General features: G+C 38.9%; 1 protein-coding gene across 1 annotated transcript in view; it reads left to right on the forward strand.

Moving 5' to 3' along the window:
• Nucleotides 1-595: 595 nt before the first annotated feature.
• Nucleotides 596-19,005, forward strand: part of hcrtr2 (hypocretin (orexin) receptor 2) — a 34,240-nt gene continuing 15,830 nt past the window's right edge. Inside the window, exon 1 of the mRNA XM_087802836.1 lies at nucleotides 596-788. Coding sequence (XP_087658962.1) covers nucleotides 596-788 — 193 coding nt within the window. The remainder of the gene's footprint in view (nucleotides 789-19,005) is intronic.

A 19,005-nucleotide genomic window follows, 5' to 3' on the forward strand; every position in this document is an offset into this window, starting at 1 on the left:
CTCCACCCTGTTTCACTGTTGCCTGTAGACACTCATTATTGAACCGCTCTCCAGCCCTTCGGCGAACAAACTTCCTTTTTCAGCCAAACATTTCAAATTTTGATTCATCAGTCCAAAGCACATGCTGCCAATAACTTGTGTCTTGTTGCTGTGCTAAGTCTTGCCTGGTGTATGACCTGTGACATGAAACTGTCATCCACAACCATCCTTCTTCCATGCATAGATACATCTATATAGACTCCATCTTTTATCACAACATGAAACATGTCAGGAAGGAAGGAAGGTCAGCAAAAGAATACTACAGCAGCAACAAAAAGATGAAAAAAGAAGGCATTTATATGTATTAAATGAGTCGCAGAATCACTCAGGATGAGTGATAAAGGCAGTCTCAGGGTTGATGTATATCATCCACTCGCTCGACTTCCCAAGTGCGAGTCCCCCCCCCTCTTCTCCCCCCTTCTCCTCCCCCTCTCCCCCCTCCACTCGGTCCTGATTTGGCCAGAGACTCGGATTGTAACCAGCGTCAGACTGACGAGCGTCTCCTGAGGAGGTGCAGAGAACCATCTGAAGGAAGAGAGACGCGGGGACCTCCAGGATGTCGGGGGTCTCGGACTGCGAGGAGTGCGTGTCTTCTCCACGCGCGGACAACCACACGCACTCCAGCCTGGACGACGATGAACTTCTGAGGTACATCTGGAGAGAATACCTTCACCCCAAAGAGTACGAGTGGGTCCTCATCGTGGCTTACATCCTGGTCTTCTTCGTGTCACTCCTCGGAAACTCTCTCGGTAAGTTTCTTTTTTTATCAATGAGTGAGTCGACGAGTGAAGATGAATGAATGAATCAGGAGATTTTAACATGAGATATTCCATGAGTAGATAGCAGGAACTTGACTTTTGGATTGTTAGAAAGTTCATTTTATACAAATATTTTAAGAGTAAAAGATTTGCAAATGTTTAACGATTCTTTAATATGTTGCTAAAATCTTCCTCTGGTCAACATGTCAATCTCTCTGTCACCGAGGCGTTTCTGATTTTTTTTCTGAAAAAAGAAATTTTAAAATAGCTGCTTTAAAACAACACTTTAATTGTTACTAATCTTTTGATAATATTGCAAATAAATCCTTATATTGACCATAAATACCTTATTTTAACAATGCATCACATGTCAACCTTCCTGTGTGGAGTTTGTATGTTCTCCCAGTGTTGCCTGGGTTTACACCGGTTTCCTCCCACAGTCCAAAAACATAGAGAGGCCGATTTGGAACTTGGTGAAATTGTCTGTAGGTATGAGTGTGTGTGTGGATGGTGGTGTGTCTTTGTGTGTCCTGCCACAGACTGGCGTTCAGTCCAGGGTGTCCCCCGCCTCTAGCCCGAAGAAAATGGGAAGAGGAATTATGCAAAGAGGAAAATTAATGAATGAAAATTAATGTATGGTGTGTCAAACTCAAGACCCGGGGTCTGAATCAAGTCAGTCTATGTGCCCTGCTTGATGGTTGACTCAAAATTAAAGTAGATTCTTGTCCATGTTGATGTTGTTAACATTTTTGCTCACTTTTTAAGGAAGAATATTTTGCGGGTGTCTCATTATTTGAAGGATCTGGTGTTCCACCGATATTTTATGTGTATACTCTAGCACCTGGTGGATAAAATTGCCGCCTGTAAAGACAATAATCCAAACAAAGAAAAACCCTCAGATGAGCTTTTCTCTATCTTTCAGTGACGGAATGATTACAGATTACAGACAAGGTTTGTTCTTCAATAACAAGAATGAGTTTCTGAATATAATCACATTCTCTCCATCAGACCAGGAACATACTGTACTGTGTGTGTGTGTGCATGGGTTGTTTATTGTCTCTGTCTAAACAAGAAACAAGGATAAAGTCTTTTATCTCATTTTTTTTAAATTAAAATGGGATAAAGACTAAGAAAAATAATCTTTGGATCAACATATATATTCACTTATATTAATGAGATAAATGTGTAATTTATAATGGAAAGGTTGTCATATTTAATGATAAAGTTCTGGATGTTTAAACACGTGAATCAAGTGAATCACGATCTACCAGTCGACAAAGGTATTGTGGGTGATCACATTACATTGATTTGTTGTTTTGGGAGATGACTTGAAGATAATGTTGTGAGTCATGCAGTCAAACGATATAATATAAAGATTGGTTCTGTTTGATCTGCCCAGATCTCCATCCTGTGTAATATTGCCTCATGTGGTTATGAAGGTACATCAATATAATTGTACGTATCAATAATTATCAATATATTTATAAATAAATATGTATTTTTGTAGTAGCTAAATCATTTGGACTTGATGGTTTTATAAGTGGTTCATATGACTGGTGGAGCTATTCGCTACAGTTCGAAGGGAAATGTGTTGGACACCAGAGGCAGTCCAAACATTTCCCTCCCAATATCCTGCAGATAAAACACTTTTCCTTTTTATGTAGAACAGAATCAGACACATCTCTGCACACAGCAGCTCCTGCAGAGACATGGATCGATTATCTCTGCAGATTAATTTAACTGCACAAAATACAAACTGGCTCCAAATATTTCCTCCCCCACCTCTCTTTGTCTGTCATTAAGAATTTCTAAGTTTATATTTCTTCACTGTACTTAAGACTGAATAATCACATGAACTTGTTTTTTATATATTCACTTTAATGTCTAGTGTAACTTAATAATGTGTAATTTTTCACACAGTTGTCTGTTCATGAAACACAAAATATTACATTTCTTATTCCTATTTTTTAGAATATATTTATTTATTTATTTATACTATATATTTTTTTCCAACGTTCTCTTCATGATCTCTCAGGTGTTGTGTATAAGACAGTGAATCAATAATATGTGTTCATAGTTCATGTGTTTATTTGTGTTACTATTAAGACAACATAAATCAATGCCAGACGAACATAATCCTGAAACACGTCACAGAATGTTTGACTCACACCATCTATCAAGTCTATGTCTGATTCACGAGGACAGTTTTGGTGTATTTTTCTATGCTTATAGTTGAAAAATATTTGAATTATTTTCATTTCAGGTGTTTGATGTTTAATTCTTGTGATGCAGCTCCATAGTCGAAAAGATAAAAATGGTCCGCGAGCTAATTGGCTGACATTTCACCACGAGTGATATATTTCACTGTGCTAATACAATTTTTGACTCAACAGAAGAACACAGTTTTGTTCAAAGAACGAAGCAATTACATTTCCATGCAGCTGATTATTTAAGCTTGAAATAGCTTTTAAAAATAGATATAATAACACATATGCATCATATCGGATTCAATTTAAGTTGCTTTTAAGAGTAAAGAAAGTATTAATCCCAGCTCAATTTATTTTTCAGATACACATTTGATGACAATATTTAACAATTTTCTTTATAAATCAGCAAGGAATGATGCATTAAGACTTAAAGTTCATATTTCTTTAACATGTTTATTTATAAAGTTCTCCCCTGTCTGATATCTGGGTGAACGAGAGGTTACGAGAGTGGAGTCCATTATGATGTATTAATGGCTTCACTTCTCCTCCAGGCAGCTGCTTTGTTTATACAACGAGTAATCAGAATCTTAATATATGTTCATAACATTTATTTAAACAACAAAACAAATTATATCAGGGAAAAAAATTCAGAGAATCTTGGCTCATACATGAGTTTATGTCACTATTGTGTTCATACTTTGTACATGTTTTGACACAAATCCAAGATCAACATTAACATTTCAAGGGTCACAATATGATAGGAGCAACCAGACGATTGTGTACGAAGGACTCTGGGTAAGTACAAATCTGAGATCCTGGTCTGTCAGCATAGCATCATGAAGTGATCAAGAACAAGAATCTCCTAGTTGAATTACTTTTAATTACTTTATTACTTTTCTTATTCCGCCAAATATCTAAAAAAACTCAAAAATTAATAAACCTACACCAATATAAGGAAACATATCAGTTCCCATCTGTAGTTTATTAAAAGTGTTTCTGGCAATGAATAATGAGCTCATGAAGTATTAAGTCCAATAAAATCCTGTTAAACATGAAATCTACAGACAGGACAGGAATAAAGGGAAAGGGTAAAGGTGAAGAAAAGAAAAGAAATAGAAAAAGGTAGGACAAAGAAAGAAAAGTGCAAGACATAAAAAGAAACAATTAAATAAGGTAAACAGAAAAAGAAACAAAAAGAAAGGAAATATGACACAATGAAGTAGGAAAACGTGAATAAAGAATTGGAAAAAAGAAAAAAGGAAGAAAAGAAGAAAGAAATAAGAAGGAGAAGAAAGTAAAAAAGAAAGGGGTGGTACAACACAGGGGAGTGGTGTCTAATGTGATCATATTTGTATAACATGTCTGTATAATCAGAGTGATGCTTCATGGGAAAAATGCCAGCACTAGCATAAATTGTCCTTGAGCAAGGTGGAGGTCACATGATCAGGACCTTACAGCTCGTCAGGGAAAAAACGTTTTCGAGGTCTGACGAGTCGCAATATCTTTAACAATAACTACATTTTTGGACATGTTTTCACTTTGGAATCTATACTTTTATTCTTGTGTCAACCTTTGTGATAAATTGACCCACAGGCCTCAAAAAGATAAAAGCTGAGTTCCTCATAGCAGGTCTTATTTGTTTCAAACCTTCATGTCAATCAAAGTGGACGACAGGAAATCATTCTATTCTTGGACTCCTAACATTGTGGGAGCAGGTGTTGGAATGTCCATGTGCTTCCAAACGGAACCACTCAAACCAGAATAGTAATTAAAAATGGACAAACTTGGACAGAATAAAATCAAAGTTCTGCTTCATGAAGAGAAATTAAAGGAGATAAAATACCTGCAGGACGATGAGCAACAGGAGTTTCATCCACACGTGTTTTTTGAGGAATATTTGTTCAACTGTAAAAGTGTGAATCTGGCAGCTTGTCTGTTATCTCTCCTTATCTTGTCCAGCAGTTCGTCATCGACACAAAGACTGGCATCATTTTATGTCGGCTTTTTCAACAACAAGCTCTGGATTCATGCAGCACCGCAATGGACAGTAACTGGAAAAGATTGAAAAAGTTGAAATAAATTACATTTATTAAGGCAGAATTGAAAATGATTAGTTTTACATATCTTATATAATTATTTGCATGAACTAACCATAATACATTAAATTAAACTTAAATATGAAGTGTACAGAAACAACAGGAACACTAATGCATGGAAGAAGACGTAAATGGAAGAGGGAGGAGAAGGAAGAACAAAGATGAGGAAAATGGAAGAGAAGGAAGCGAAGAAAGATTGAAGAAAAGGAAAAAGAAGAAGAAAAGTAAGATGGAATACGAAGGAAGAAGGAAGAGAAGGAAGAAAACGAAGACGGAAGAAAAAGGATTCATGAGGTATAAGAAAGAAAAGGAAAAAGAAGAAGAAAAGGAAAAAGAAGAAGGAATAACGGGAAGAAGGGATCAAAGGAAGATACGATACAAGTAAAAGGAAGAAGTAAGAGAAGTAAGAAAGAAGAAAAGGAAGGAACTATGATGGAAGGAGAAGAAGAAGTGAGGAGGAAGAAAAGGAAGAAAGAAGAAAAGGAACACAGAAGTGAAGGAAAAATAAAAATGTAAGAAGATGGAAGACATTTCTTATAGAAGCAAGACAAACAAAGACAGAAGAAAGGGAAGAGAGAAAATGATGAAAGACAAAAAGAAAATTATTTATTGCAAAGATTTACCTTAAAAAACTCAAATTTTTCTACAGTGCAGCTAAACTTAAAATGACCTTCTATACGAGCAATGTCAACATCTGCAGGTTTTATTCCTTATCTAAGAAACATGGTTTACTCCTGGTGCTCCTACTTTCTCCCACAATCCAAAAACATTGTTGTGTGTCTGTGTGATGTGATATGCTGGCAGCATTTTAAGGGTGTCCCACCGCCTTCTCTCCCTAAGTAGCTGGGACAGGCTCCAGAACATCTTCCCTGCCAAAGGGAAAGAACTTAACGTAAAAGGTTGAAAGATTTTTGAAATGATAGAAAACTTGATCTGAAAAGAAGTGAATTGAAATAGTTTTGAGAGAAAAAACATTAAAAAGATAATAGATACACTATTGCATAAAGTTCAAGCATACAAAGGAAAAATGATACAAAGATTATCATAGAATACATCATCCTTTCACTCTGATCCTGCCCCTAAATTTCTTATACACATGGTCTGTGTTTCAGGACAAGTCAAGTTTACTGTCCAGCCACACACTCAGGTACTTATAGTTGTCAATTATCTCCACCTCGTTGCCTCTGATGGACACTGGACATAGGTTTGTCTTGGACCTCCCAAAGTCCAAGACCAACTCCTTGGTCTTTAAGGTGTTCAGCTGCAAGTGGTTCCTCTACCTCCAGTTCACAAAGTCATGTATCAGACTCTTGTACTCTTCCTCGCTGTTGTCCCTGATGCATCCAAGAATGGCAGTGTCGTCAGCATACTTCAGGACGAGACTCAGCTCAGAGTTGTAGCAGAAGTCCAAAGTGTAGATGGTGAAGAGGAGAGGGTCCAGCACTGTCCCCTGAGGTGCTCCTGTACTGCACACCACAGTGTCAGACATAATGTCCTTCAGCCTGACCTGTGGTTGATCAGTGAGATAGTCCGAGATCCAGGAGACCAGGCCAAGGTCCACTTTAATCTTTGTCAGTTTGTCCTGCAGCAGAGTGGGCTGGATGGTGTTGGCTTGAGAAATCCAGGAACAGGATCCTCACTGAGCCGTTTCCTTTATCCAGGTAGGAGTAGGTCCGATGCAGGAGATGAAGGATGGCATCCAGTAGGCAAACTACAGGGGGGTCATGCTGAACTTTGGGACTGGAACGATATAGTAAGTCTTCCACAGGGTTGGCACTTTCCCCAGCGGTAGACTTAGGTTAAAGACATGATGGAGCGGCTTAGGTAGTTCAGCGGAGCAGGTGTTTAGCAGCTGAACAGACACCTTGTCAGGACCAGCAGCCTTCCCTGGAAAATCATTTCGAAGTACACGGTGTACCTGGAGTGAGGGGATGCTGGGAAGCGGTTATGTGGAACTGAGGGAGGCAGATGAAGGTGGGGCAGGTTCTTAAGCGTGCTGCAGTGAGGGTGAGGTGACCTGCTCAAACCTGTTGAAAGAGTTGTTGAGGACGTTTGCCTCCTCCACCATGTCCACTGCAGTCCGAGAGGACTTGGTCATGTGTTCAGTGTTGGTTTTAACACCATCACAGACCTCCCCTTAATTTGTTCAACTTCTCCTCCAACCTCCTCCTGTAGGCGTCCTTTGCCTCCCTCAAGCATCACTTCAACTCCTGCTGTGCTGACCTCCTGGCATCTATGTCCCTGCTCCATCCTGTTAAGGACATCCTTGACCTCCTTTTTTACTCACAGTTTATTATTAGGGTAACAGTGAACAGTCTAAGCAGGGGCGACAACCTGATGATGATAAAAACATCAGGGTGCTGATTCTGAAGTCAAGCTGTCACTGTATAATAATCTCTATTTATATAGCGCCTTTCTAGACCAGCATCACAAAGCGCTTTGACAGCCATTCACAGATACTGATGGGAGTAGGCTGCACCACATGGCGCCGAATCTGCCATCAGGAGCAATCAGGGTAAAGTGTCTTGCTCAGGGACACAACGACACAAGCTTGTCAGGAGCTGGGATTGAACCTGCAACCTTTTGGACTGCAGGCAACCACTCTACCATCTGAGCTATAGACACCCCTGCCCACTGTATGCTCTATCACATAAGTGAACCCTCATAGTAGATAGAATGGACGTAAGCTGACAGCCCATAGTTGTAAATCCTGACAACACAAGACTTTTATCTCAGTAACATGATGAGCCCCCCTCGTCCGCAAGCATGTGGGTCTCTGTTGGCTCTTGCGATGGTTTAGCCCGGCATGTCCACGTTAGTGTCTGGGATCAACTGAGTGAGCCACGTCTCTGTGAAGGTCAACAGCCCGTTGATCTTCTTTGTAAATAAATTGAGCCGATTGTCTGTGACGTCTCCAATTGTCCGTTAGCTTATAGCGGCTTTACATCCACGATAGCGGCACAGAAGTTCAATCGGGATATTATGACAATCTCCAGCCCCTGCCATTGACTTCAGTGACAGCAGATCCTCTCTTGGGTATAGAAGACGATTCTTTCCATGTTTAAAAGTATCCATTAAATAAATTATGAATTAAAACCAGAAAGTTATAGATCATTGTTGTGGAGATGCAAAAGGAGATGAACCCAGAGATAAAAATGTATGTATCTGGTATGAGGATGATAAAAGAGCATCATTTTTAAACAGATATTTATTCTTTTCTTTCACAAAATTTTCTTTCAACCTCATTAGTGGAAGTATATTCATCACTTCTTTTCATCCTCACCACTTGAGTTCCGTCAGGATGTTCTAGAGTTTCTTTCACAAACCTGTCGCTTTCATTAACGGTCATTAGTGATCCTGTGAGATGGCAGTTTCTTCGAAGAGTGACAACATCTAAGATTCGGACATGAAAGAGGGATTGTCTTGGTGTTTGTAGCCGTCATAGTTACCACGCACAAGATTCGAAAACATGTTTTATTAAACGTTGAGTTTATGTTACCTGCTGATGCTTTCAATGGCTTTTAAGATTCTGGAGAACATTATTAAATAAAGAAAATAAATGTTAGGGGCACTATTGTGCAGAAATGGAGTAAGACATACTTTTTGGAGCTCCGTGTTATTCACCATATACATTTGAATTCAAACTTCGCACCTCGCTTCTACTGTTGAAAAACGATTTATTAAGAACCGAATAGCAACGAAACATGCCAAGAAAAGAAGAAAACCAGGGCACCAGGTCGACGAAATGCCATGGCAGTATAACTAGCAACGACGCCATACTGGCTGCTATTGCTAAGCAGGGCACCGATCTTTATAAAGTTTGTGAGCTAGTGAACGCTATGAAGGAATCCATGGAGGGGTGCTTCGTCTCAATTGGGAAATCCCTGGCTAGCCTTCAAACGGACCACCCCGAGGTGAAACAGCGCCTGGAGGGTATAGACGAGGCTTTAACAAGCGGCGACTCTCGCATCACTGCGCTTGAAGCTACATGTGGTGAGCTGCAGGTCCTCAACGTTAAGCTAAAGGCTAAGTTGGTCGATCTGGAGGGGTTCTCTGGCCGACAGAATATTCTTAATCTATTCCTGAGGGAGAGGAGAAGGGTCGCCACACTGATTTCATCAGTGAATTGTTACCGAAAATACTTTGAGAAGACAACTTTGAGAAGACTCTGCTACAGGTCTGGAAAAGTCTACAAATTACTTACTTACTTACCTACTTACTTACAGGTGATCTACAACGGCTCTGACACAACTTTTAACTCGGTGACTGACGCTTAACGGTTTGCTTGTTTGTTGACTGCCAGAGCTTAGATTCTGGACCTATCACGGTTTTGTTTTGTTTTCATTGCGCTCAATTTTTCTATGTACTACTGAGCCTTTTTAATGGTTCACTGCCGTGTTAACAGATATATATTTCTATATACATTAGGGTTCCAGAGACAACTACTACTTGTGTGTGTATATACATATATATATGTACAGTTGTTTATATATATGTGTATGTATATATGTATAAATATCAATAAATGATTGTCATTACTTTACATAATTTACATCACTTCACATTCCGCTTCCGGTGAGCCTTTGATCGGCTGCTTGAAACGTAAGCTCCTGCAATAATTGTCAAAAACAGTCGTTTTAACGACTACTTGTCCGGATATTATGCTCATATCACTTAAGATATGTCTCAAGCATCTCGGATCTATGATCGTGATGCTCTTTTCAACATCAGAGAGTCGATGGAGGACTTCACTCGCGACCGTTACCAACGTCCGGTGAACGTGTTTCCGGCTCCGCTTCTCATCGACTCGGACTCTGTGGAATATCGTTTGATCTCTCGAGTACCGGGCGATTTCCACAAGGGATCGAGTCGGGCTGGAGTACAGGTCAGGATGAGACGTGCAGTTGCGATCGCTCGGAACAACTCTGACGTCATCGAACGTCATCGCTGTTTGATCGACATCCCTCTCACTGTGTGTGACGACACATCAGCGCTGCCGTCTGTCCAGACCTCAACGAAAGGTGGTAAGATTTTTTCATTTCCTCTCTTTAATTCGACTTTTACAACCGAGTTGAACTTCAGTGACAGCTGGTACCCACGTGACCGCTGTTCGCTTCAAAAGATCCCGCTCTGCGCGCCTGTCAGTGACGCGGCGTCGTCAGTGACGTCATCGGTGCTGAATGTGGGACTTCTTAATGTTCGCTCCATTACTAATAAATCCTTTATTCTTAATAATCTTTTCACAAGAGTTAATTTGGATTTATTATGTCTTTCTGAGACTTGGCAGAGAGAGGAAGAGTTTATTCATCTGAACGAACTCTGTCCAGTAGGGAGCGCTGTCCTGGGGAAGCCTCGCCTCTCTGGTCGTGGAGGAGGTCTTGCTACTGTTTTTAGGGAGAGTTGTTCTTGCAAAGTGATTCAGACACAGGAATTCACTTCTTTTGAGTCTCAGATGATCTTGATTGGTTCTACAAGACCTTTCTATTGTGTGTCAATCTACCGTCCGCCTGGTCCTGCGGCGGTGTTCTTGAAAGACTTTAGTGAATTCTTATCTTCCATTATTCAAATGGAATCTGTTCTTATTCTTGGAGACTTTAATCTTCATGTTGATGACGTCACATCTTGTTCTGCTAAAGAACTTTTAACTTTAACTGAAGCCTTTAATTTTGAGCAACATGTTTCTGAACCCACTCATCAAAAAGGCCACATTTTAGACTTAGTTTTTACTCTTGGCCTGAACATTTCTAATGTATCTGTACATGATGTCCATCTGAGTGATCATTCTCTTGTCTTGTTCAACCTGGACTTCATCCCTGAACCTAAGCCTTTGAAAGTTAGGTCTCAGAGGCGTGTCATCTCAGCCGATACTGCAGACAGTTTTTCTGCTATGTTTGACCGTCTTTCCTTTGATGACTGTCCAGATGTGGACAGTTTGATTCACTGTTTTACTGATCATTGTGTTGAAATACTGGATCAAGTGGCACCTGTTAAATCGAACTTGAAAATTCAGAAAAAACGGTGCCCTTGGACAAATGAAGATCTCCTGAGTCTGAAGAGACTTTGTCGAAAGACTGAGCGTCTCTGGAAGTCTACTAAACTTGAGGTGCACAGACTTCACCTCAGGGATCTGTTGACTTCTTACAATGAGATGGTAGAAACTGCTAGATCTGATTACATCAGAAAACTGGTAGCAGCAAATAGGAAAAACCCCAAAGTTTTGTTTGACACGATTAATTCTCTCGTGTCTCCTGCTCCTCAAATCACGCCGGTCTTCTGTGAAGCTGACAGCAATGCATTGTTGAGATTTTTCATTGACAAAATTAAATTGATCAAAGAGAAAATCTCTCCCCCTTTGTTGGGAACCCCTACTGTCTCTGAGCCCATCTCCTCCTCTTGGTCATCCTTCACTGCTGTATCTTTGGGTGATATTTCAGCACTAGTGAACAAGATTCAAAGATCAAACAAGATCAAAGTATTTGATGTAATTGGCCCCTGGGTTACCAATATGGTGAACCTCTCCCTTTCCACAGGGGTTTTTCCCAATGCATTTAAACATGCCATTGTGGAGCCTCTGCTCAAAAAACCAGGCTTAGACCCAACTGACCTCAGTAATTTCAGGCCTATTTCTAAGCTCCCTTTCTTGTCCAAGATCTTGGAGAAGGTGGTGTCTGAGCAGCTGTCTTTGTTCTTGGATCAGAGCGACATCCATGAGAAGTTTCAGTCTGGCTTCCGTAAACATCACTCTACGGAGACAGCTTTACTGAAAGTGTCCAGTGACATCATGATGTCGGCTGACTCTGGTAAATTCACTGTTCTGGTTCTCTTGGATCTGTCGTCAGCCTTTGACACAGTTGATCACCAGATCCTGCTGAGAAGACTAAGGGATGAAGTGGGACTGTCTGGGTCTGTGTTAGAATGGTTCTCATCTTACCTTTCTGGGCGCAGTTTTAGTGTATCTGCCAATCAAATGAGGTCTGAATCGGCAGATCTGTTGTGTGGAGTCCCTCAAGGTTCTGTTCTGGGTCCTTTATTGTTTTTGCTGTACTTGATTCCCCTTGGTAAAATCATTCAGAGATTTCCAGATGTTTCTTATCACATTTTTGCTGATGACATCCAGCTCTACTGCTCTTTTGACCCAACTGAGCCCCAAAGGCTGAACAGCTTAGTCAATTGTTTGCTAGAAATCAAACAATGGCTGAGTGAAAACACTTTACAGCTTAATGTGGACAAAACTGAAACTCTGGTGATTGCTCCTGATGATACGATTCCAGGGTTGAGTCAGTACTTGGGTGACTTAGGTCAGTCTGTCAAACTGAGCCTGAGAAACCTGGGTGTTGTATTTGATAAAGACATGTCTCTTGTTCAACACTGTAGAAAACTGACCAGAAACTGTTTCCTTCAACTGAGAAAAATCTCTAAACTTAGGAAAAGGCTGTCACAACATGATCTGGAGCTTGTAATCCATGCGTTTGTTTCTTCTCGTCTGGACTATTGTAACAGTTTGTTTTCATGTCTTAACAAGAAGGAGCTGTCTCGCCTGCAGTTGATTCAGAACTCTGCAGCGAGAATTCTGACCCGCTCTAGTAGAAGAACTCACATTTCTCCGGTCCTTAAAACTCTTCACTGGCTTCCAGTTTCTTTCAGGATCAACTTTAAAATTCTGGTTCTTACTTTCAGAGCTATTCATGGTCAGGCTCCTCCTTACATCACTGATCTGATCCAGCCTTACACCCCAGCTCGGTCTCTGAGGTCTGTGGATCAGAATCTACTTATGGTTCCACGCACACGGCTCAGGACCAGAGGAGAGAAATCTTTTCAGGCTGTTGCTCCTAAGCTTTGGAACAATCTTCCTCTCTCTTTGCGCTTGATGGAGTCTACTGACTCCTTTAAGAAACATCTTAAGACGTTTCTATTTGTGCAGGCTTTTCCTTGAATTTCTCGAACTCCTGTGTTGTTCTCGGTGTTGTCTTGATCTTTGAAGTATGTACTGTTTTGAGTATTGTTTTGATTGTTAAAGCGCTTTGTGACCCTGGTCTCGAAAAGCGCTATATAAATATATATTACTTACTTACTTACTTACTTACATAATACAGTTCTTTAAGGTATTTTTATATACCTCTGTTATTCCACACTTATTTACTGCTTCGTTTTCTTACATGAGTAATTTGACTTTTACAAATAGGTGCATTTAGATGATTTAGATTAAGGTGATGCACACAGAGTTTGAGGAGAGTTTTTCTCTCTCTCTCTGTATATGTATATATATATATATAACTATTTTGGAGGTGGGGCTCTATTGCCCAGCAGCTTTCTGAGAATTAAGGGTTTTTGGCGTCTTTATATTTCAATGACACCGGTTTTGGGGGTTTCTATATGTTTGTTTTCATTGTTATGTGCAGGTTTTCTGTTTCATTTTGTTTTCTTTGCCAGACTGCAACTAAATGTGTTGCAGTTTTAATTATATCCACAGTCCGCTTTAATACAGGATTATACAATTACAGATTTGAGATCAATCACGTTCACAACTTGAATTGTAGAGTCATGGGTAAAGCTTTAAAAAGGGGAACGTTTTTTCACATCTAGTATCCATTTCCTCTGACATTTTTGATTGCCCAGATTCTTTCCAAAAAATGTTTTATCTTGTTGCCAACCATAACAACTGCAATATTCTCATCGGTGGAGACTTGAGTTGTTATCTTGATGCTTCCCTGGACAGCTCTTTGTGTCTCAAAGAAGCCTTCTCCTTAAAAATCGCCCCCTTTGCTCAATAACCTAATTAAACAGCAAGATTTAGTTGATATCTGGAGACTACAACACCCTTGGATAAGCGCTTCTCTTTATTCTCACCTGTCCATGATAGTTTCACTAGATTTGATTATTTTCTGGTTGACTCCAAAATAGTTTATAGTGTGTCTAGCACTAAATATCATAATATAATAATTTCTGATCATGCTCCTGTTACAATGAAAATTGACTCTCAAGTACCAGCTCGCACTTATAACTGGAAATGTAACCCTTCACTGAACACTGACAAATCTTTTATTGAGTACATATCTGGTCGAATGTCAGACTTTCTCCTTTTTAACGATAATGGCACACTCTCAGGTTCAACTCTATGGGAGTCATTTAAAGTTGTAGTGGGTGGATGTTTTATATCATACCAGTCAAAGCAGAAAAGGGAAAGATGTTAATGTTACCAAGAAATTGAATCTGATAGCTAAATACAAAATCTCAAGACACCCTTGATTCAATGCTTAAACTAAAATATGAATCTGAAGAATATATACCAAAACTAAAACAAAAGCATTTTGAGCAAAGTGAGAAGGCACATACTCTCCTCGACAGGCAGCTGAAGGGTCCAGGCAGACAGGGCTATCCATAAGATATCCTTAGCTTCAGGAATTATTTACAAACCCAAAGTCGATTAACAATTCTCTCTTGGATTTTTAATCCAATTTATATTCATCCAGAACAAAAGCATTATTGATGAAATAGATTAATTTATTCCCAGACTTGTTAACCACGCTCGACAGGAATTAGAAGATCAGATCTCATTGGATGAAATAAAGGCGGCAATTCGTTCATTTCCCAGTGTGAAAGCATACTTACCTGATGGTTTTGGGATTGGATTTTATAAAGCAAACAGCATTCAGTTTCACCTTTGTTATTAAGAATGATAAAATACATTTTCCCAAATTCTATTTATGAGGCAAATATTTGTTCACTCCTCAAAAAAGATAGAGATGAAACACTGGTTTCCTCACATTGCGACCAGAAGATAATTGCTAAAGTTCTCTCTTCTCGGTTATCAAAACAATCTGATACACTCTGACCAAATTGGATTTATTCCTAAACGACACCCGGTCTCAAATACTCGCCGTCTTTTAAATATTATGTACTCATCAGAAAAACAGCAGTCCGCAGTAATATCATTAAAAGCACAACAAGCTTTTGATCAAATAGAGTGGAAATTTATGATTTTATTTAATTTGTTGAAATTGAAATATTTATTTTATTTTTATGAGTTCTCTCAAAATACGGATTTGATGAAAAATTCATGACAATCTTAAAACTTCTTTATGCCCAACCCAAATCTTTTATTTTAACCAGATATGATAAGTCGACTCCTTTCAGTCTATATTGAGGGACCAGACAAGGGTGTGTCTCTCTACAATGCTCTATGTCTTGTTTGTTGGAGCCTCTGGCTGTGGCGATCAGTATAAGAGGCCGTTTGAGACAAAATTCAGTTTTTCTCTCACACATACAAATAGTCATTTCTGTGTGTATAGAAAGTACTTCATCAGAAGCGTAAACTACCTAAAAAAGTACCGTTTTAACACAGTGATATCATTAAATAATGTGATATTATAATATATAACGTGATACCAATCCAAACATTTGTATTTCACTGCTGGCAGCTCTGAAATTCAGGGATGATTAAACAAACTTATTTTGAATTTCTTTTGAAAAAGGGGGCGACTGCCTTTGTAATCAAGTTCTCATGCACCTAAACACAAGATCTCTTAAACCTAAAAAGTTAACAAAATACAACTAAAAATGAAAAGTGAAAGTTTTTTAGTGTTCAGTATATTTAGACAAAGTAAAATGAGTGATCTTTTGGAGGTTAACACACTTTGAACATAATGCAACAGAGAGAGTCACAATAATCACATTATGTTTAAACATTTAAATGGTAAATTTAGTTTATAAACCCTACCCAAAAAGAGTTCTGCTGCTTTATCTGCCTTTTTGTGTGTTTGAAATTGTTCATTGTTTCCTGAGAGACTCTTGAGATGATCCAGCACCAAATGAGTTACAGCATTGTGGTCCCAGGATAATTAATATTTTGAAGCTCTTCCTGTCGCATGTCCTTGTGTGTCATGTGTCACACCTAAGGAGAAATAGGACTGATCTAAACTTTCTTCATTTGTCATATTCCTCTTTAGTTAGTGATGATTTGGCTTCTTTGTTTTCGAATGACATCAATCTGAAAAAAAAGGGATGAGAAGTAAGTTTTCCGTGTTGAATAATAAATGTTGAGACTGCGAGGGATGAGAGTTAGAGACGACCTTAAAGATTGGAAACAAACGATTCATTGAATTCACTCTTCAGGCTCCACTGCTTTATAAAAAGTCTGGTGCTTAGACGGATTTCAGGAGGAAATGATGTACATCAGAAGAAACGTTTATTAATTACATTATTAATTCAGTGATATCATTAAATAACGTGATCATATAAAAAAAATAACATGATAACAATCATTATAACCAAAAATTTGTATTAAACTGCAGGAGATTAAGCAATGATTAAACAACTTTATTTAGAATTTACTTTGAAAAGGGGTGGCTTCCTTTGTAATCAAGATGGCTTCCTGTGTAATCAAGTTCTCTCACACTGACTCTCAAGTTCTCATTCACTTATATACAATATTTTTTACACTCACTATCAAATACTCATACACGTACTATTAAGTTCTCATAAAGAGCTTTATAGTGGATGTGAGCAAGTTTGAAAGAAGGTGTGAGAGGGTTTGATAGTATATGTGAGAGAAACACAGAATTTTGTCTCAAACAGCCTCTCATGGATCAGATCCTGTCCCCAAATAAGTGGAATAGAATGTAGAAATATAATGTCGAAAATTGGTCTTTATGCAGACGACATGGTATTGACAATTTCAAATGTGACAAAGTCTCCACCACCCCTCCTTGATCTCATTCAAAAGTTTGGTAATCTACCTGGATTCAGTATTAATTACGACAAAAGCATTTTATTGCCTCTGTCAAAGGACTTGGATACAGAGTATTTGCATAACTTGCCCTTTAAAATTAGTCTATTTAGTATTTTACCTACCTTGGTGTCAATGTCACGAGACATCCCAGGTGCAGTTTTTTTTTTTACATTTTTTATTGGAAGACTTCACATGAAACATTAACATACATGTTCAAAAATAATGCTAATACCTTATATACAAATATACCGATATAGAAATACAATAGAAATAAAACAAAGTAAGAAGTTAAGCAATAAGGTGGGTGGAGAGAGATCAGACACAGTCATATGATGATAAAGAAAAGTAAAAAAAAAGAAAAGATACATGGCGCGACAATATTATTCTGAGAGAGTGTCCAGAGATTCAAAATATCAGGTGCTTGTTTAAGTTTAATTTCAAAACTTGATTGATAAATTAAAAAATGAAAATAAACAAATGGAAGCTCCTGCCATTGTCGCTTGTTGGACGGGTTTACATTATTCAAATGACTATACTTCCTAAATTCAGCTATCGCTTTCAAAATGTGCCCGTATTTTTTACTTCCTCATTTTTCAAGACAATTGACTCGATCATATTACTTTGGTTTGGAATTACAAACTTCCTCGCATAAGCAAGGCACATCTCCAAAAATCCAAGGCAAGGGTTGCTTTCCCGTGTTTAGACATTATTACTGGGCATGTAATGCTAGAAACTGGATTTTTTTGGAATCAGTTTTCATTTGGTGTCGAAAGAAATGACGCATGTGCCCCCTCATGGCCATTAATTGAAACTAAAAAAAATCTTTGTTGTCTTAATGCATCTCCACTTGCTTTTCTATTATCCAATTCTATACCACAGATTAAGGCTCTGAAAAATGATTTCATATTGTTCATTGCTTACAAAATGTTAAAACAAATTCAGAATGTGATCAACTTGAGCACAAAGATTTGAATTGTTCACCCAAATAGTCGAAGTTCAGTTTACCCAATTCACGCTGGTTCAGATACCTACAAATCTGAACTTTTGTCAGACAATATTTCTAGTGTTTACCAAAACAACATAGTTTTTATAATAGTATGAGAAAATCTTCCACCTCAAAGAAGTTGATCTCCCAGCTTGTCTCTTTATTTCATAAGTCAGCCCTTTCGTCGCACCTCAAAGAGTCATGGGAAAAGTATCTGGGTAAGAATATATCCGATGATGTATGGGCGAAGGGATTGTGATGGATTAAACTTTGTTCTATAAACACGAGACATCAACTCATACAATTTAAGGTCCCTCACAGGTTGCACTACTCTAAAACTAGAGTCATTACAATTTTTCCATCAATTTTCTCCTTATGTGATCGCTGCACTAACATTTATTCTGGTTTTGCTGTAAACTTTAAACATTCTGGAGTTGTTTAACTTTTTTTCAATGTCATACAATGTGAATCTCATTCAGAGTGGCGCTTTGGTGGTTTTGGGGTGCTCAGAGTCGTCCTTTAAATTATTTTGTACTCAACAACAATCTCTGGATTTCTGTTAGGTTGTTGCTAAGAGAGTTACCCTGAGTGAATGGAAATCTTGTTTTAAGAAATGGCTAAACAACATGGTTTCTCTCTTGTATCTTGAAGAAATAAGATACACAATGTCTAACATTCACTTCAAGTTTGTCATTTAACTCCTCCCTCCTACTCCAAAGCCAACAAGATTCTCTTTCTGCTGCCTCTTCCAATGTACAAAGGCCTGCTTTGTCTTCCTTTCTGGGATCCCCAGAGCTGTGAGCGTCTTCCGGACAGATTAGTAAGGAAGCCTCGGCAGCCGACCTCTACTGGGAACAGTCAGGACGGCCAGCCTTTGTCATTGCACTGCTGGACTAGATCTTGGTACTTAGTGGCTTTCCTTTCTGGGGAAGGAACCTATAAGGAGGTCTTGACAACCTTGGGAAACTGCAGCTTACGCCCCACCCTTATCTTCCATGATGGTGCGGCCTGCAGCAGGCCCTTCTTGGTCTTCTTGGGTGCTAGTGTTTCTCCTCTTCCTTGATGAACTGCACAGATGGTCTTGGTACCACACATGCTTGACGCTTTTTCTTCTCTCTTTCTCCAAGATGTCTGCCAGTTGTTTGAGAATCTTTCCGTGGCGCCAACGATATCTCCCGTGGCTAAGAGCTGT

This window comes from Callionymus lyra, chromosome 11, assembly GCF_982586985.1.
Source record: "Callionymus lyra chromosome 11, fCalLyr1.hap1.1, whole genome shotgun sequence".
Taxonomy (NCBI): Eukaryota; Metazoa; Chordata; class Actinopteri; order Syngnathiformes; family Callionymidae; genus Callionymus; species Callionymus lyra.